Genomic DNA, 20,326 nt, shown 5'->3' on the forward strand with positions numbered 1-20,326 from the left:
GCAGATTCCATGCCGTCTCTACAAACGTCTGGGCTCTTGGAGTCTTGTTGTATGAGATGATGAACGTGTGTCCTCCATTTCGTGATATAAAGGAAATCATGGAAGCCGGTTAGGTTTGCAAACCCACATTTATCCAAAGGTGAGAGAACAGCACTGATCACACACCCACACACACACACACACACACACACAGCTTCTGCACAGACAATGGTAGAGATGTCTTGTCTAGTAAAGCACAGACTTTAGTATTTACCAACTGATGTTAGAGGTTAGGATATGCGTTCAGAGATATAAGTTTAGAATAAGTATAAATTCTTTTAACCTTAAATAAACCTCGTTTCAGAAGCTGATTCCATACATGCCAACCCAAATGTCACATGGTCACGACTAACCAGCTCTCTCCTAAAAAACAGAATGCCGTGATGTGATTGTCCAGTGCCTAGCCCGTGACCCTACTGAAAGGCCGACCTTGGAGCAGCTCTTGCAGCATGACTGGTTTAAAACAAAAAAATGAAGGGAGGATTGAGTCAGAGGGCTGAAACATCGGAGGTGAGACAGTGTAACAGTCATTTTCAAGCGACCAGAGGAACCGTCTCCTTCGGAGATTGGGTGAAGTTTTGGTTTGCAGTGATGTAGAAGCACTGCAGGTTACCTGTTGTGATTTGTTCAGAGATTTCCCTCAGGAGAGGTACTTAAATCAGTATTAGCATTAGTTTGGTTTTCTTCAGACAGTGCGGTGAAGTCTTCTTCTCTGTTTTTCAGTGATCAGTATGTGTCCGGTCTGCTGCGCTGGAAGGGGATGTTATCAGAGCGACAGACGAGAGAAGTGCTGGATATGAGCCGGGAACTCGGACTCGGTCTAAAGCCTAGACGCTCCACCTGTCAGCCTCTGAAAGGACTTTTATGTTTTTTTGATATAAAAACACCATGACAGTTTGAAGACGTTTCGTGAGATTCATTTCTGAACTTTATGCTGGTACATTAATCTTTTCATCAGTCCACTGCTTTTACCTTTTGATGTTACTTGACAATAGGAATCATTTTCCTATCGGAACACCGGCGAAAAATTAATTACATTTACATTTTTACTTTTAATATGATTCTGAATTGGAGGATCAGGGTAAATTGTACTCGTTTCTTCTGGGAAACATTTAAGTATTTATGTAGCTTCTTAAGTGCTGTACCAAATGGGAAAAAAAGAAAAGTTGCACATCATCACCCTGTTCAAATGTTTACACCCCCTAGCTCTTAATGCTTTGTGTTTTTTCTTGAGCATCAGTAAATGTTTTTCAGTCATATAATAGTTGTGCATGAGTCTCGCAGTCGTCCCCAGTGTGAAAAGATTGATCGCAAAATCATACAGGTAATGTTGGAAAGGGTTCAGATCTGCAGAAGATGCTGGAAAACCAAAGAATGTGCAGGAGCTGGAGGATTTTTCTGAAGAACAGCAGGCAGTTGAACTGCTCAGGACCAACAAGGCACTCATGAACAACTATCATATAACAGAAAGACAGAAAGTTGTGGCTCATCCGGGGAAAGACATGCAGTATTAAGATTTGCTTATGAATGGGGTCATAAAAACTTAAGTTTTAAGTTATTATTTGGTCTTGTGGAGATTGTACATATTTGTTATGTCAAATAGCTTACTCGGGACAGTATTAATAATAATAATAATAATAATAATAATAATATAAAACTAATAGATAATAACATGCAATTTTCTTGATCCATTTTTGGTTAAAATTATTAAGATTTTGCATATTCTGCAAGAGGCATTGAGCACAACTGTATCATTTAATAGGCTGCTTCAGTCAGGATCATTCAGTTTGATTGAGATTACTGTAGGGGCCCTGAGCATTATTGTAGCGACAGGCTTTACTCTCAAGGGTTCATGATTTGCATGATTTGCAATTTTTCAATGATTTTTGTGGACAAGACGCTAAATGATGGAGGAGGGTAAACTCATGTCTGTGTGACAGACCCAGGCAAATGTTAGAATGAACATGTATTTCTTATATAATTGTAGTGGGAGGAGTTACAATCACTGAGCTTTAGGTGATGTTGGCTGTAACACCATGGTCTACCATCCTGTCCTGAATGACTTTTGAGCTACATTTGTCACTTCATCTATTAAACGGTTCATATTTTGTTTGGGGGAGTTTTAGCATAGTTTACATAAGAAAGCAGACAAGGCTGGAATATGAATGTGTTATGGGCTTCCATAGCTGTGGCAGAGCTGGACAGTGAGTCACAGACGACCTTCATAGCCGTGACTGAACAGGCCGTGAGTTCATAGACCCTTCTCACAGGTGACCTCAATGACCTTGACTGGATTTGCTGTGGGCTTGTACTCAGTCTCTGTGTCTGAGACTGGACTGGCAGTGAGCTTCACAGTAACTCATACCATCTCTGGAGGTTCTACAGCTGACGCCGACAACATAATGAAATGCAAAGAGTTGTAATAAATTCTAATAATATTTCACAATATTACTTCTTTACTGTATGTTTGATCAATTAAATGCAGCCTTAGTGAGCATAAAAGACTAGTTGAAAAACAATAAAAACAATCTTACTGAGCTTTTTTTTTTCTTCTCATCACTCAGAATAACTCTGGATCGGGGGGCATGTCGAGGAGAAACACGTACGTGTGCACTGAGAGAAACAACACAGACCGCCTTTCTGTCATTCCTAATGGGAAGGAGAACAGGTACAGGGTTCTTTTCCTGTGTCTTGATTGTTCCGCTTAATATTTGCATTAGACAACTCTGTACCCTCATTTTTAACAATCCCTCTCTTCCCCTGTGTTTCCTTCTCTTCCTCCTTCCCTTCCCTCTTTTTCTCTTTCTCTGTCTGCCTTCCTTCCTCAGGGTCACTCTTGACCCGAGCAAACGGCAGTCTGCCGTCAAATCAGGGCCGGCTGCCCCCTCTGTGCCCCCCACCCTCACAGTCCCCTCCAACCCTGCGGCAAAGACTCTTAGTAAGTCTGCGCTCCACTCGTTTACAGTCTTCCTCTTTCTTTATCATCCCCCTCTCCTCCAGCCTCTTCCCTTTCCACCACACTACGGGGTTCCCACGACCGTAGCAGGACTTTTTCAGGGCTGGAAATGTGAATAGAATGATATCATGAATCTATAAATTAATATATTTAGAAGCCTTTATTTTTAGTATGGTTCCACTTTTAATTAGTTAACACAAACTACTACTGAAAATACATAAACGTGCAAATTTTAGTTAATTTCAAAATGTATTAAAATATTAATAAAATCAGATGTATCTGTTATATTATTTAATGGCCTATGAAGTTTTTATTTAAATAAGCTGATGAACTGACTATAAACAGAGATAAATATGGTAACAAAAGGCATTAACTAGTGTTTGTTAATGGGACTTTGTTGGTAAAGTAGAAATGAAGAAATCTAGAAAAAACATTCTATTCTGTCATTCTATCTTGATAGACAGATTTTTTTAAAATATATTAAAAATAGTCTATGCATACATTTTAAAACATTTAAGAAGAGTTTGTGTATTTGTAACATTAAATATTTTTTAATAATTGTATGAAATATATAATTATATATAAACTTTAAGATTTAAGATTTAATTATATATAAACTTTTTTATGCCATATTGAATTGATGAGAAAACATTAGAAAGTTCTTGCCAATAAATCAGTCCGACTGATTCACGAACAGTTCTAAATGATTCATTAGTGAATCAGATTTGATTCATGACTTTGATTGATTCCTGTACATTCATTGGTCACAACGAGTGGGAACCCTGTCTCTAAACATGTGGCTCTGTAATGGCTATTTTTTTGGTTTTTTATCAGCGTCCACCAGTTTAATTTCTTTCTTTTTTTGTCGGCTTTGAACTGCTCTTTTCTTCCAGATTCAGCATCTCTGGCTATAGGCAGTTGTAGGAATTCGCAGATGAAGAGTGTCTAGAGTAAGGGCTCGTTTAAACGCTCAAACAACAGCTACAACTTCACATTGTGTTTAATGGAGAGCGAAAGACTGTGTGTGTGTGTGTGTGTGTGTGAGAGAAAGAGCAGAACGACGGTGTTGTCTGTTGATTTTAGTTGGAAAAGATGGCGTATCCAATATCCATAAACGCACTACGACACGCACCCTCTCGCATGCGAAGAGCACAGTATATATTGTATGTATAGACACGTCCTCTGTATCTGTATATGCGTCTGATGTCAACATCCAGTGCTCAGAATAGGCTTTACCCATGATGCACTCTTTCAGTGGACCTCTAGATGTTCATTGTTCTTTGAAGGAAGCAGCATGGCATGGTGAGGAACTAGTTTACACATTCAGGTGTCCAAGTTGATCGTAAGAGTCTTGCATAAGATGTTTTTGTGTTTTGTTATTTCTATTTTATAATTGGTTTCCTTTAAGTATATCACCAAGCCCTATTTTGTAAATTAACGGCAAACGCTGTGGAAATGAATTAGTTCCAGGATTCCTATCAAAAGAACAGAACTGAGAAGAAAGACAAAAAGTCAACACAAGGCTAATTTTATTTTCTAACATTCAAGTCAAATCAATGAAAGGTTAAAGGTGTGGAGAGAAGAATGTGGGAAGTGAGGTTTTGGGAAGCTCTACTTTTGCGCAGGCATGAGGTCCTCGATGGCCTGGCTTTTCTCTAGCCGTTTCTCCATCTCTATCAGCAGCTTGACTCCATCCACCACCATCTGCACCAACTCCACCTCAGAGAAACCCAGGCGGTCAGCGTTGGAGATGTCAAACACACCACCCACAGCTGCAGTGTCCACACCACCTAATGAACAAAGGCACCGCTTGCTTATTGGAATCGTTCCACGTTCTAGATTTCTGTTCACGACTGCAGCTCAAGTTGGTTCGGTTCCTACCTGTTCCTCGTTTTTGCAGCCTTAGTCTTTTTAGGATTTCCTCAAACTGGCGGTATTTGCTGAGGTTAGGCAGTTTAACGTGCACTCCTGCTCGCAGACCTGTGCCAAGGTTTGATGGGCAGGTGAGCACGTACCCAAGATGCTCGTTCCACATGAACGCATGTCCCTTATTTTTGAACAGCTCCTCGATCTGAAAAGGAAGATGTTAGTTAATTCGGCTAGCTAGCATCTAGCATGCACCAGAAATATCATTTATCCTGATGAATGCAATCACCACTTAAACTCCATAACTGCATTAAACAGAACGTTACTCTGTATTAGTTTGAGCGCTAGTATAGTTACTGTTCTTGGTGTGATTGGGCTTTTAGGACCACAGTGATGTAATACCTTCGTGAGACCTGTGCAGAAACGGGTGAACACCTCCTTCATGTTACCACCTTTCTGCATAGAGATGACACGCAGGTGGTCCTCCTCATTCACCCACACCAGGAATGTCTTGTTATCATTGTGCCTAGAGAGGAGGAGAAAATGAGCGAGTCTTTAAAGACCAGCACGGAAACGTAATGCTTATATATGAATATTTACAGCTTCTTTTAGATATTATATGTACTTAATATAGAACAAAATGCTGGTGCTGCCTGTATTTGAAGAAACTGACAGGAAAAAGTTTCTTCTCTATAAACACCACTCTATAAAATTACCACAAGCAGTGAATTAAAGACAGTCAGGAACACTGACCAGATGCCCCGGGCGTCAGGCCAATCACGAGCCATCCCAGAGGCCAGCAGGAGGGGAGAGACAGGCTTGTCAAACAGGAAATGGTCATCGATGAGCTGCTGCTGCTCGTCCTCTGTCATGTTTTTCAGGGCATAGTATTTTCCTTTGAGATCCCCAGTCAGAGCACCCAGAGCTACAGACAGAGCAAAGCAATCTGAGATTAAATCCCATTATCCTGGAATCATTTCTTAAAATATTATAGACTACATTTTAAAATGCAGAAGAAAGATTGTGTCGGTCCAGTCAGTGGATGATACTCATCACCACTAGATGGAGCCACATGACCAGGCTATGTTTCAGGAACAGAAATACTACAGTACCAGTTACCAGCCTAATTATTACTACCCTTAAAAGTATGTTCTGTGTGAGGAAAAATATCATCCTACTATGCCATAACCACATCTATGAATCATAAGCAGACAGACCACAAGAGTCTTTCATGCCAAGGATCCTTCTGTAGTTCTGAACCAAATCCTCCACCAAAATGCAAAGGACTGTGGGCAATATCAGCCATTACAATATACAGTAGTAGACCATTCAGGTACCTTTTGGGAAACTCATTTATTATATAAATATAGCAGTGTTTCCCGTGGTACCATACCTTCCACAGAGAGGCTCTCAACAGCTCTTCTCTCTCCACGACTGCAGTGGGGCGGCAGGCAGAATCCACGGATGCTCCTGCCTGTTCTGACGCGAGAGCTCAGCACGTAATTAGAGTCCAGGTCATCACCTCCCTGCAGAAGCAGAGAGTTTTAGTCTAAAAGCTCTTTTATTGTACCAGATGTTAGTGAACAGTGAGGTCTCGAGATGTTTTGGACCCCGCTGACCTGCTTTTGGATGATCTATCAGCTTCATACCTTGAGGTTACCGGCGTTGAGGTCAGTCTTGTGTTTGTCTGTGGGTTTGTATCCTCCATGTCTGTCCTGAATAACAGGGTCCAGCAGCTCCTTGAACACCTCATAGGTCTCCTCATCCCCAGCCACACAACCCACAGTCATAATGAAGGGGTGGCCTGAGACAGGAAACAAGTCCATTTAGGAGTCATACACTAAGATGCCAACACTAAGGCCTTAAAAAAAAAACACGTTTAACATCATGTTATTTCTCTTAGGACTATCCCTGGCCCTGACAGACTATGTGTGTTCTTTTACCAGGATTATCTACTCCAGTCTGAATGACGTTATCTATGGTGAAACCACTGGGTGTGCAGATCTGACGGAGGCGTTTGTACATGTCCAGAGTGAGGTACTTGGCCATATAGTTGTTGTGGTATTCGAGGGCCGGATACTCTTCCTCAGCTGGCCGCTGTCTGATGGTCACCCTGGCTAGTTTAGAATTGCTGAATAAATACAACAACACATGGGGTGTAAAAACACCACGCACTGCTGTCGAAGAATGAAGTCACCTGCACCGTTGTGTTCTGAATGTTTTACCAAATACAGTGTTAAACTGACAAAGAAAGCCGTTCATGATATTTTTAGGTCAAGTCTTCTTGTGGCCAGCTAGAATGGGATTTTCCATACTACTGCATGTTGCACAGGCCTTATCTGTACAGGAACTGTTTTTATTTGAAGCCCTCTGCACTACAACAATGAGTCAGCAAGGTCACTATTTAATCACTTTTTTTCTGCTTGTAACCTATGTTACAAAAAAAGTGCACGAGAAGTGGTCTTTGAGTTGTCTGGAGGTCTTTACCTGGGTTATCTACCCCGGTCTGGATTACATCATCCAGTGTAAACCCACTGGGTGTCTGTTTGGACCGCAACTTCTCATACAGCCCCGGCGTGAGGACCTTGGCCATATGGTTGTTGTGTTTGCTGAGGTCTGGAAATTCCTGCTGAGAGGAGAACTTCATCTTCAGCTGGTTGTGACTGTTCCCGAAAGGCATGGCTGCTGTTCCCTGAGCGTGGTGGTGTGAATGGGATGGAAAATAATGGTGGTTACACCAATTGTGAAATTAAGACAAGAGGTTCAACACTAACTCTTATCTTGACATTTGAATGAATCTGGAAAAGCTTTTTTGAGAAATATGGATGCAGTGAAAGTTTGACGGCCTGCCTACTTTTATAGACATGGATGTGTTACATAACTAAAAGGTCAAATATGTGCTTTGGTTCCACAAATGGTTCCAGTCATAGGATAGGGACACCATCCTTAAATATAGTAAAATGTAAAAAATAAATAAATAAATAAATAAATAAAATAAACGTTATGCAATGTTGCCATGACTCTGAATCTTGAGCGTGACGACTTTAAGTGAATCAAAACAATGTAGTACGATGTCCGAATGAACGATTCTTACGAGTCGATTCTTTATGGTGAATCAAAGACGCATTGAACTGAGCTGTTACAGAACTGATCTAATCCAAGTTATTACTTTCGTTATGCCCGACTAGAAATGGACCAAAAAAAAAAAAAAAGTTTCATGATGTGAAAAGTGTGAAATCTATGTACCTTAAAACATGTAGCCTACTCGAAATCTTTAATTAGCTATATCTGTTAAAATATGAAACTGTCATCAGCTGGCAACGAACGAAAGATGGCAGTAAATGTAATAAGATTCGTTTCATTATGGTTATAATCATCCTCATTCCAAAAAGTTGATATCGATGACTTGAAACTGGGCGTCCACTTCAGCGACAGAAAGAGTGAGCTGTAATTAATCATGACCTACAAATGGGACGCTCTCGTTCACAAAAAAAAGCCAAAAAAAAACGCTCTGAAAAACCATGATAAGATATTGTTAACATTCATTTCTAACACTGAGCCGATCAATCAATCCATCTCCATGCGTCCAATTCCTTTCATACAACGATGCACCAAAAACCAAGCCTTAAAGCTTATCCAGAAGAATTCAAAGCCGTTTATAAAGTATATACTTTTTTTAAATTGCGATCGCGCTTAGGCAACTAGTTTTAAGAGAGCTGAAAACTTCTCAATGGATCCTTACCGTGGGTTGTGGGGTGCTAGAACTAGAGGAAGACTGAGCTGAGACAAAGATCCCTATTTTTCCGGTAGGAGTATGCCTCTCTATGTGTCGTCTGTCTGTTCTCCAGCACTAGATCGTGATGGAGCGTTTGTTTTATAGCTCAGGAAAGACGCTCCCATTGGCTGCTATTTACAGTCCATTCATCCCATTGGAAGAACTTGATTTGGAAAAAATGCGCTCAACAGATACATAAAGTATATATGAAATATAATTATGATAAAAGTTTATATCCCAAGTATTCCCATGCAATCGACTTGGGATGTGTTTGAAGTATTTAACCGGATATTATTATTTTTTTGTATGTTTAAAAAAGCAACATGCGTGAAAGTCTTACACATTTGTGTATATGTGTTGTTTGCTGTTTGTTACCCACAATATTAATTGTGTTTGCTTAAATGTAGCTTTATAATTATTATACTGCAAAATTACATGCATTATAGTAATATTTGGAAAGAGCGATTGGAAATGATGCTTTGGCCGCCTTATTTTGCTTATGGGACTGGAAAGCACCGTCCTGGTAAATCTATATCACCACGCAAATATTTTTTAATGCAACAGATACTGTGCCTTTAAATGGTCTTACATCATTTCCATGCGACAGATCGGGTCGCGTGAATTTGACGTTTTGCTACTAGCTGTGGATTTGTAAACGGAGATGAGCGCGTTCACATGCCTTTGAGTCCATCCGCATGAGGTGAAGAGCCGCTCTGGAGGGCGCGTCGACGCGTATCTCGTCGCGGGGACTGGCGCACGCACGTGCTGTACTGTCTTCCAGCTCCTTCCCAAACATAAAACTACATCCTCGCTGAAGCAGCGGTGAGTTTTTGCGATAAACATATATTTATTTCGAGCGATGTATGTTCAAGAGTGTGTACTGTGTTGTTACTCTTTGAAAATAAGTTTGCGTTTACGTTACTTTAGTCGAGTTTTAGCGCACTTTCTCCTGTTCGTCTCGTCTCGTCGTTAAGCGACAGTGACCTTGCTGAGTCTTGCACATAAAATAACAGAAATGTTCACAAAAACGGGTAAATGGATTCTTAAGAGGTTAACTTACATCGGACCCATTTTTTGGCTGATTTGAACCTGTTTTAGGTCTGCAGATACACAGATGCTGCGACGCGGAGTCTGACTAACAGCGGAGTCTCATTCTTTAATTTAGTTTTCTACTAATCAGCCTAATACAAAAAGATTAATTTCTTTGTTTTAAGTGTTTTGTGTAATTTATAAATTTAACATTAAAAAGTGAAATATTTCAAACGCATCTTATTAAATTTTTACAGTTGTATAATTTGAAATGAAAACGAACCAGCTTTCTTGCAAATATTGTTTATTGTTATTATTATTATTAAACTTGTAATGCATATTTAATCAGGTCTACAAAGTAATTTGAGTGAATGTTAATGTTTTGTCTCCCAGTGTGTGAAAATGATGTGTTCCCGTGTTTTCCTTTATGGCAGAGTGTTTAATCCTCCAAGGCTGCTCTCTTCATTAAAGCTGTGCCTCATGAGTTTTGTGGAGTACTCCGAGATCATCCAAGAAGGGGATGTCGTCATTATCTTCCTGGGCCACGAGTCCATGATGCCCATCAAAGTTCAGTCGGGAGCGCAGACGCAGACCCGCTACGGGGTCATCCGGCACTCCAGCGACCTGATCGGACAGCGGTTTGGTTCCAGAGTGACCTGCAGTAAGGGCGGTTGGGTTTACGTGCTTCACCCCACGCCAGAGCTGTGGACGGTCAACCTTCCCCATCGAACGCAGATCCTCTACACCACAGACATCGCCAACATCACACTGATGCTGGAGCTCAAACCGGGCTCTGTCGTCTGCGAGTCAGGTAAGACGAGTCTGTCTTCAGCTGGGAACCATCGGAAGGTTTTTAATCTGGATCCTTCTTTCAGAGATTGTCGATACTTACAGAAATCGTTTTGAGCTGGCGATGCACGCTTTTTCTGTCAATTCAGATTTGAAACCTTAGAGTATGTTAACAATACAACAATTACACAAAAAAGTTTTTCGTAATCATTAATGATTCCTTTTTCTAAAGATCCACCAAAACAACTAAAAACACTGCTGTATGAATGCCAGGACAGTATTTGGCGATGACATTAGAAAGAAACACGTACGTATTTCTACTGACCAGGGGTCTGCAACCTTCATCGTCAGAAGAGCTGTTTAGGCCCCTTTCCCACCAAAGTTAATGTGGAGCCTATGTTACAGGGCAGTAGCAATCATTGTAGAAGTGAGGGGGGACAGAAATGTCAAATGTAGTAATAATAATGATTATAATAATCAGTATATATATATATATATATATATATATATATATATATATATATATATATATATATATATAATCTATCACAAACAATTCAGAACAACAGAATAAGACATTTTAAGAAAATACATTTTATTCATAATCCTAATTTCATGTCTCATATTGCTGAGACACCCGGAGACAAAGAAATACTCATGCTAATGCAAATAGTTACTTTTAAGGGCTTTCAGACGTACGCTATAAACAAATGCCTGGAAAATATTGACAGTTACGTAATTGTGAATAGAAATAAAGTCAACCTATAGCGCACATGGCATTCCCAAATGCACATTAAACTTTGGGAGAAGCAACATTACTGTGGACAGACAGTCGTGTAAATGAACACATGCCACTCTTCACTCAGAGTAATAGAGTAAATACTTGATTAAATCAGCCTGTGATTTGATCATCTTAAATTGGTAAGATGTATTGAGTTTGGCTTTATGATTATTTGTGCTGCTGCTTTTTTTGCTGTTACATTCGATTTAATTATTGTCTTTCCATCGACTCTCAAACCCTTGTTTGGGATACCCTGTTTTTATAAAAATGTCATTCGCATTATCGCACAACTTTTAAGAGATTTTTGATGAAAATCGTGAGACTGCTGTCCTATTAAGTTCGATTGTGCTAAATAAACCGAAAACGTACTTGTACGCTCATGTAAACGCGATAACCTGTTTTCTTTTATCGGAGTAATATCTCAGAAGTGGTTCAGTCACAATGCTGCATTTATAACTGCGTGAGAGGATAATTTATATATATATATATATATATATATATATATATATATATATATATATATATATATATATATATATATAAATTAAGCTTCCAAAAGCTGGAAGTTTCCAGCTGACATTCAGCAACAAGAATATTTTTGGATGGGAAGAAAACAAAAAGAACTACATTATTCGACATTTCAATGTAGAATGTAGCTTCATAACTTAACACGTGAGTATTCTGACGACGTCTTTCATACTTTTCTGGCCCCTGACACTGTAGTTTACTTGGCAGTCAATGGGACAGTCACAAGCCTCCCGGTTTTCATCCAAAATATCTTAAATTGTGTTCCGAAGAGGGGAGGGGGAGAGGTAAGTGAATAATGACCAATTTTGGGATGGAGTAACCTGTTAACTAGTTAGGATGTAATGGGTAGAGAAATCTAGATGGAGACAAGACTCTCTGATGGTTTGGCCCATTTGGTTCCGCAAGTGCGACCTCTTGTATTGAAAGAATCCAATAAACTGCTGTTGAGCGTACACACACACACACACACTCACTCTGTCCTCAGTGCCCTTCAAACTCATTGAGCTAGAAATGCGTTTGACACATTGATATCGGAGCGTTCAGGTGAGGCTGACTTTGCCACAGATTCAGCGCATGTGCAGTGTCGGTGTTCATTTATCACCATTCAAGCATACTGTTGGACATTTCTTTTGAAACTTTCTCATTTCTATGTGATCTCTCCCCTGCTGAGCCTCTCATTCTTACGTCAGTTTTTCTGTTCCAACTGAATGCAACGCTGTAGACCGAACATTGACCCTATTGTTGCTATGAGAACAAAAGGCACGTTAATGGGTTCTTGAAGAGGAAGATGGGCCATTAACACCAGAACGTGTTCACAAGCACGAGCATCACAATGTTCATGAACATGTGATTGCTATATTTAACTTAATTTGCACATGATGTTTTTGATTAAAATCATTTATTTAACTTAAGATGTTTTTATTTATTGGAACTTTCCAGCATGCAAATACTAAGCATTCCTGTAGTTTTTCTGCTATACTTGCTTGTGGAGATACTGGAGATGCTTGCTTTTGCTGTTGCAGTGCGTGTTATTCTGCACAGCAACTTAACAAGCTCATTAATTCTCATTTATGGCAATGACAAAAGCACACAACAGCCCAGTGAACTGTAAAATGTTGATCGAGAGACTTGTCTGATGTTGTCAGTTCCTCTGAAAATTACTTGTGCTGCCCAATATTGGTGAACTCACTTTGATTTTTATTCTCCTGTTAATCTGAATCTTCCTGTGTATGTAAAGCTGGTCTAGTTGTGCAGAGGAGGGTCTTTTTCTAATTAAGATCAAGTCTTTATTGTGAAAGACATGCAGTACAGAAATATTCAAATATCAAGTAAACATGTAATCATTCAATTTCCTTTTGCACAGATTAAATTGTTAATGGTGTATATCTTATGTAATTTTAAACCCATGAGTTTTGTTCATCTTCTAAACACAAATCCTTTAAATGTCATCCTTTAAGTGTTATGGCGGTGAAGTGCATAATTTGAATTTGACCAAATTCCAATTAATATTTGTGAGTGTGCATTGTGTTTAAACATCTAAAAATGGTAATTACATAATTAGATTTTACTTCTGTCTTCCAGGTACAGGCAGCGGCTCTCTGTCTCACTCGATCCTGCGGACCATCGCTCCCACCGGCCACCTGCATACGGTGGAGTTCCACGCTCAGCGAGCCGAGAAGGCCATGCAGGAGTTCAAGGAGCACAAAGTGTCTCACCTGGTTACTGTTAGAAACCAGGATGTGTGCAAGGACGGCTTTGGCATCACAGGAATAGCCGATGCTGTGTTTTTAGACATCCCCTCTCCGTGGGAGGCAATCACACATGCCAAGAGTGCCATGAAACGCAAAGGTAAGAGCACACAACTGTGAAATAACTAAAGCGACATTACCATATTAATGCTAAATGTCATGTGGTACTCTATCACCATGACTTACTTTTCACAGATGAAGCCATATAAATGCTACGGAGTACCACAGTGACCTTTATTAACACACAACTGCACAGACACTTCAGTGACACTGGCACAAAAATGTGCAGTTTACACACACTTATTAAAAGTACTGTGAAAGTGTAAAAACTGGCATTTACTCACCTTCAAGTTGTTACAAAACTTTGACTTTCTTCAGTTAAGCAAAAAAAAAAACTATGAAGTAAAGAATGTTGGTAACCAGTTGAACAGTTTTATATATATATATATAAGAAGAATGAAACTCCAAGAGGTTTGGAACATCATTAGGGTTTTCATTTTTGGCTGAACTCTCTCTTTAACTCCCCCTGATTGCCATTGACGTCAAAGAAATGGTCAAATAACCTCCGGGGAATGGGAGGCTTAGTGTGAGATTCATAATTGATTTAAATCTATATTTTGTGTAGGTTTTCATTGTTATTGATGCAGCTTCTGTGAAACATTGTCAGAAGCCCATTATTCTCCATAATTACATCTTGGTTTTGTGCCAAAACGATGTCACACCAGTAACTAATTAATCGGGAGACTTTGGCTTGAGTGTGCCCAGCTTGAGCAGCATTCATAGCTTCTGTGTGCGCATTTGTTTTGTCTATGGTCTCTCTTTTGGAACAACTATTTGCTTTTAGTGAGTGGCCATGTCAGATCTGGTCTCTTCAGAAGTGACCTGACCACTTGGGTAAGAGGCTGTTTCCATGGAAACCCCTACCCACTTTGCCCTACTGGGCAGGCCCAGACTAGTCTGTCCCAGTAAGGGGTCAGCCGTCTACTGTAGTATATTGAAAGAGGAATTTTCATAAACTGCACAGCCCTTGGCTTTGAACCTCTCATTTTCCTGTCGTTGTAAAGGTTGGAGCTAAAATGTATTGTAATGGCAATGAGTGCTGTGATTTATTACATTAGCACATGTTTTTGCACAAAGTGTTCTCGTAACTTTATAACATTAAGGTTGAACCACTGATGTCACGTGGACTTTTTTTAACAATGTACCTATGTACCCTTACCGGGCCTTGAATATGTTTGTTGTGTTGCTGTTTATGGAGCTCTCGGATTTCATCATAAATATCTTGATTTGTGTCCCAAAGATTAATGACGGTCATATGGGTTTTCAACGACGTGGGTGAATAAATACTGAAAGAATTGTACTTTTTTGGGTTGCATGCCGTTGTTTAATGTGCACATTCTTGTGAATGTTCTAAGAGTATAAGATCAGAGAGGATCTCGTGGCAATCTCGAGTCTCTCTGTCTCATGCAAGTGGAATTTTTGCCTCACTCTGTGCTACTCCCCCTCTTGGAGACTCAGTCTAATAAACACAAATGTTGTATGTTTTTGCTGGCAGGGTAATGACCATAAAGGGGCAGGCAGTAAGGCTTAAGTGAGCACGGCAAAACTCGGTGAAGCTCAGACAAGCATCTGCTGGCTTCTTTCTGTGTGTTTTGACAAAATGTCTTTCTTGTGCACTACTCAGCAGTTTTGAGTGCACAGCTCTGCATGTGAAAGCTTTGAATAACTAAAAGAGTGTTTGACTGTTAACATTTCTTTTGCAGAAATCGAAGTAATTCGATCTGATTCTTTATCATGTCTGTTTCTTTATTTCCTCAAATTTTTGTCTAGTTAGTCAGGCTCGTTCTCTGGTTTAAATGCTCAGAGAATCCCAGCTGTTGGCGTGACTCCTTTCTTTCCCAGGCCCCTGTTGCCAGGAGACCTGTTGAGCCTGGTTGCCAGGAGGCCTGGTGTCTCTGTTTATGACTGCGTTTTCATGGAAAGGCCTTATTTGTCAATGGAATGACATGACAAACTTCTGTCTCTCTCTCTCTCACTCTTGAAATATACTTCTGCTAGTGCCCTTCAGCAACGGCCTTTATCCGTACATCACATCTGTTCCAAATCCTAGCAAGCTCCCTACATAGGCAGGATTTCAAGGCATCCTCAGTGCAAAAGCTGTTCCAAAAGAATCTGAGATCCCTTTTTTTTCCTAAGTCAAAAAGCTAGAATACGCTACACAGAACACTAAAACTAGGTATCATACTCTAGCCAACTTTGTAAATAGTTTGAGGGAAAAACTAAATCCCAAAAGCTGTCCAGAACCCAACACACACTCAAACATGTGCCTTGTTGCTAGGAAATGTGTGACAAATAAAAACAATGTGTAACATTGGTTCAAAATGTCAAACATCTTTGCTGCCATTCATTCAGTACAATCCCATAATGCATTCTAGTTCCATTTAAAAAAAAAAAAAAAAAAACTAAACATGAAGGTCCAATCCCAAACTTATCCTTCAGTCTTCAAATCATATGTAAATCATCAGGTTCAAACAAATCATATATAAAGTAGATTGTACCTTTCACTAACAATTTCCAAAAACCTAAAAGTGTTATGAATATCCACAAGAGTCATATCAAACATGTTAATATTTTGAGCAAATTGTAGAACGTATTGTTTTTATTAGTCATGTGTCTCCTAGAAACGAGCTGACGGTTTCTGCTGGGGTGTGTTGTGTTCTGAGTGAAGTCTGGTAGTGTCTCTCCTCAGTCATTTACAGTGTCACCAAATGTATTGATGCTTTGCTTTTTGGTCAGATTTTACATTTTGAATAAAGCTGATATTTAAGCAGTTAACAATTCATTGTTAACATTTGTAATGGTTAAAAGCTTTCAAAAATGTTGCTGAATTACACATTGTAAAAGGCTTCACCCAAAAATTAGAGATCTGTCATTTACTCACACTTGGGCTACACCTTTCTTCTCCAGCCCACAAGAGACAGAATTGACATTCATGGGCTGAACTATTTATTTCATTACAGAATTTAGTTTAGACACCATTCGTTTGTTTTAATCTGTTTATTTAACTTCATACTGATTCATCTCGCGTGAGAGCCGTCAGTATGAAGAGGAGGCAAACCAGCCAGTGTTGGATTGTTTTCCTACACATGGTTCTTATTCATTAGTGAGGGGCGGGGTCATGCTGGATTAACTGAATGGGATTGGATTGACTCTAAAAAAAGATCCATAGAGTAAACTATACCCATTAAGGTGTCTTCTGCAAAATGCTCCTCTCCTCACAACACCCTGTCTATCTTCTTATTCTGATCAGCAGTGGCTATTCTTGTGCATGTTAGTAATACCACCTTTAGTCCAAATTCCCTCCATCCGTGTTAGTGGAGGAAGACGGCAAAGGAGCCACTCGTTCTCCATTTATCCAGTTATTATGAGACGGTTTAACAGTAAGGCAAGAAGAACCTTTACAGCTTTGTGAGCCAAATCATGTGTCCAGTAATATGGATCTGTGGTTGGAGTGAGAAACAAGTTCTGGTTACATAATCATTTCCTTAAAGCACTAAATGTAAATGTTCTTGTTTCAGGCTGCTTTTCAGGTTTGATTTGATATCAGCCACAAATAGTGGTAACTTCCCTTTCGGGTGTTTCAGGTTTAACAAAAAGTTTGTTGCGACACTTGTTGCTGTTCAACAGGGAGATTCATTGTATTACTAATATAATGATATATTAATGATTGCACAAAATGTAAAACAGTTGCTGTATATTCGTCCAGTGGTTTGATAAAAAAGATCCGAACTTGAGGTTAAAATTAGAAATGGGCATAAACATCATTCAAAAGTCCATGAAACTACATGCTGAAGTGTAATACTCTAAATATTCAGTCTCCTCAGTTTCATTGCTGACTGTAAAGAACGGCTACAGTTCAAGTGGCATTTGAACCAATTCTTTTCATATTTACTTAACTGATGTGTCCCAATAAGGGTGCCAACCATATCATCTATTTAATAATTTGAATTAAAATGAACATTTACAATCAGTAAGTTGCAATTTGTTTTATGTACTTTAATACTGGCGTGCAGATAATTGCCACTTGTTAGTGTAATTAGCAGAAAATGCTATTTGCGCTTAAATAACTGTTTACAAATAGTGTAAATGGAATGCTCTATTCTATTTTGACCTAATGTGAAAATAGAATAGTGCGCAGACCAATAAACACGTATATAGCTGCAGTTTCCAAAAGAAATGAACAGTAGAGGCAGTAAACCTTTTATTATTTTTCACGCAAATTTACAGATTTTTGATTAATGTAATTTTCGCACAAATTATATATAATGTCATGACTTCGAAATAATAGAGATGAACTTTGATTATTAGATTCATGCAACTCTAAAAGAGTACAAAGACATTTTTGTTGTTCATAACATTTGGAGTGAAATAGCGCAGACACTGGACAAGGATGAAAATTTCTAGCGTGCATGTATCGTATGCTCTTCTTGCGTTCTGTTGAATTTGCTATACTTTTTAAAGGCTTTGCGTTTGACTTTACATACATAGTCTTTGTGTCAAGAAAAACATTTTTGAACTAATAATGGTGAAATGGTCAGCACTTCTGTAGATTTTGAAATTGTGGGGTTTTTTTTTGCTTGTTTCCAAAGCACCAACACAGATCTGCTCTCAAATATAATGAAATGGTTCCAAAGAATGTGGGAGTAATTTGCTGCTGAAGGCAAGAGGAAATTAAATATACGTTCTCTCTGCTTGAAGCACATCAATCATGCTTACAAGGAAAATTCCTGAGAAAATCCATTACTACAATTTGTCCAGTTTTGACTTCATGAATAGCAGTTCACCTTCATGATTAGGTATGTGAGATCACCTCAGAAACAAACCGCACTGGAGTTTGAATGAATCATACATGATTTTTTTAAGGTGGACTTGAGTATGTCTAAATAATTATCTGACTGCTTCTCTGCTTGGTTTTGTCTTCAGGAGGCCGTCTCTGTTCCTTCTCGCCATGTATAGAGCAGGTCCAGAGGACGTGTGAGGCACTGCTGGACCGTGGCTTTGAGGAGATCTGCACACTGGAGGTTCTGCTCCGGGTGCATGATGTTCGTAGTGTCAATCTGCCCTTACCAGACTTCGGACCAGAGGAGGGCTCTCCGGATGTTAGTCAAGAGGAAATCCCAAACACCGGGAACACCTCTGTGATCTGCAGGACTGCCACACCTCCCAGAGAAATGGCAGGACACACCGGATACCTCACCTTTGCTACCAAACCACGCGACTAGAAGCGTAACGTAAGCTGATGGAGGCTCTTATAGAGTTTAAGTAATGCAAAGTCATGTTTTTTTTTGTTTGTTTTATTTTAAATGGGCTTTTATACCAATATAACAGTTCATGCAGTTTAAAAACTCTGGTTCAGTACAGACTGATTCAATTTATCTTTTTATTTGTATGCTTTTTTTTTTTAAATAAGTAGATTGTTTTGCTACAATAAATTATTGGAATGCAATAAAAACTCTGTAGTTTCTTTTTCTTGTGCTATTGATGTTGTTGCAACTTTGTGTGACTGTCAGCTGTCACGTTCGACCACTCAGGAAGCATGAAGAGAAATTTATGCTCTTCATGACGTATCTTCGTCACGATAAATTTGCCTGTTGACATCATGTAAAACTTTGTTTGGTGAAGTTCATTGTTTGCGTTCATTTATGTGATATCAGCAGTTTCTCACCACTGTTGCTCTCAATTCAAGGCTGTTACGGCCTGTTCTGGATCTGTTGTGTATGTTACTTTCTTGGAGGTGGAATGAAAGATACTAAAGAACTAGATGTGCCAACATCTGGTAAATGTTATATCTGAAACTATCTGCATATTCAAGAGTCCATAAAAGGCATTCCTTCTGCAATCTGATGTCTTCAGAGATGCTGTATAAAGTCTGTATAAACTTTAGTCTCTCTCTCTGTCTCTCGAAACATGGAGGTTATGAATCATAGTCAGAGATACAGTCATAAGATGTGTTTGCATGATTAGTATGATTTTCTTGCTATTTAAAACAATTGTATGTTAAACAGAAATGCTGCAGTGATAATGCGTTACATGGTTGTCACATTTAAAATCATTAGTAAAATGCTAAATAATTGTACAAGAAAATTTAGGCATCACAACATTATAAAAATGACTACTAATTTACTGCAGATTATATTTTGTTTATATTACTTTATTTTCAGTAAATTTTTTGTGTGTTGGCAAAAGCAATTTAAATGGGAACAGAATAAGAAAAAGTATGAATGCAAAAGTTTACATACTGAACATATTAAAGTTGTGAATAATATTTAACAACTTTGAAAGATGCTTTTTTTTTTTTTTTTTTTTATAGCATACCAAAAAAAACATGACTTATAACCAATATGGCGCCAATATGCTTCCCTAGCAAAATTGAAATTGAACAAAGAAGAAAAATTAGTGGACTGTGTTTTACTTCACTTGTATAGTTAGCCTCTCAATAGTGTGTGACATTTACTAAGAATTTTAGGGAGACTTCTACACCCTTTTTTGTGTATAATAGTAAAATTAAAAAAATGAATCAAGCATAATAATATAATAATGGTGACTGATATCACTTCTATTTAATTCATCACACTGGCAGCGGTCAGTGTGTTAAACATGGGGTATATTACAGAGAAATGAGCGACTGCACAGGCCTTTGCGTTATCATGTCATGCTCAAGTGTGATTCTTAGATGAGCTCTTACTGTGTGAGGACTGTTGGTTATGTAATGCTGGAACTCAAATGTAAAGAATCCCGTATCTGTTTATATTGCA

At 38.9% G+C, this 20,326-nt stretch overlaps 2 protein-coding genes and 1 long non-coding RNA gene across 3 annotated transcripts; 2 read left to right on the top strand and 1 right to left on the bottom strand.

The window, feature by feature from the left end:
* Nucleotides 1-580: 580 nt before the first annotated feature.
* LOC122356160 lies at nt 581-939 on the top strand. Its single transcript, XR_006252289.1, has 2 exons — nt 581-688; nt 763-939. It is a non-coding gene; the product is annotated as an uncharacterized LOC122356160 (long non-coding RNA).
* Nucleotides 940-4,507: 3,568 nt separating this feature from the next.
* On the bottom strand, nt 4,508-8,721 carry ckba (creatine kinase, brain a). The gene is made up of 8 exons (XM_043255707.1): nt 8,604-8,721; nt 7,349-7,553; nt 6,511-6,665; nt 6,255-6,387; nt 5,615-5,786; nt 5,264-5,387; nt 4,877-5,066; nt 4,508-4,785 (listed from the first exon to the last, which is right to left on the bottom strand). Exons 2-8 carry the CDS (start codon nt 7,539-7,541, stop codon nt 4,607-4,609), a joined length of 1,146 nt encoding a protein of 381 aa, XP_043111642.1. The 5' UTR covers nt 7,542-7,553; nt 8,604-8,721; the 3' UTR covers nt 4,508-4,606.
* Nucleotides 8,722-9,302: 581 nt separating this feature from the next.
* trmt61a (tRNA methyltransferase 61A) lies at nt 9,303-19,839 on the top strand. Its single transcript, XM_043255709.1, has 4 exons — nt 9,303-9,458; nt 10,100-10,476; nt 13,345-13,611; nt 18,495-19,839. The coding sequence occupies exons 2-4, from the start codon at nt 10,146-10,148 to the stop codon at nt 18,791-18,793; spliced, it is 897 nt and encodes a 298-aa protein (XP_043111644.1). The 5' UTR covers nt 9,303-9,458; nt 10,100-10,145; the 3' UTR covers nt 18,794-19,839.
* Nucleotides 19,840-20,326: the final 487 nt, after the last annotated feature.

The sequence above is a fragment of the Puntigrus tetrazona genome, chromosome 13, assembly GCF_018831695.1.
Source record: "Puntigrus tetrazona isolate hp1 chromosome 13, ASM1883169v1, whole genome shotgun sequence".
NCBI classification, from domain to species: domain Eukaryota; kingdom Metazoa; phylum Chordata; class Actinopteri; order Cypriniformes; family Cyprinidae; genus Puntigrus; species Puntigrus tetrazona.

What these genes read in the sequence shown, in the direction of transcription:
- ckba (XM_043255707.1), bottom strand. Translation starts at nt 7,541, where the DNA reads ATGCCTTTCGGGAACAGTCACAACCAGCTGAAGATGAAGTTCTCCTCT. An exon ending in CCTGACGCCCGGGGCATCTG is followed by an intron (nt 5,388 to 5,614) that starts GTCAGTGTTCCT and finishes CCTCCTCTCTAG; the next exon opens with GCACAATGATAACAAGACAT. An exon ending in GCTGCAAAAACGAGGAACAG is followed by an intron (nt 4,786 to 4,876) that starts GTAGGAACCGAA and finishes TTTGTTCATTAG; the next exon opens with GTGGTGTGGACACTGCAGCT.
- trmt61a (XM_043255709.1), top strand. Translation starts at nt 10,146, where the DNA reads ATGAGTTTTGTGGAGTACTCCGAGATCATCCAAGAAGGGGATGTCGTC. An exon ending in CTCTGTCGTCTGCGAGTCAG is followed by an intron (nt 10,477 to 13,344) that starts GTAAGACGAGTC and finishes TCTGTCTTCCAG; the next exon opens with GTACAGGCAGCGGCTCTCTG. An exon ending in GAGTGCCATGAAACGCAAAG is followed by an intron (nt 13,612 to 18,494) that starts GTAAGAGCACAC and finishes TTTTGTCTTCAG; the next exon opens with GAGGCCGTCTCTGTTCCTTC.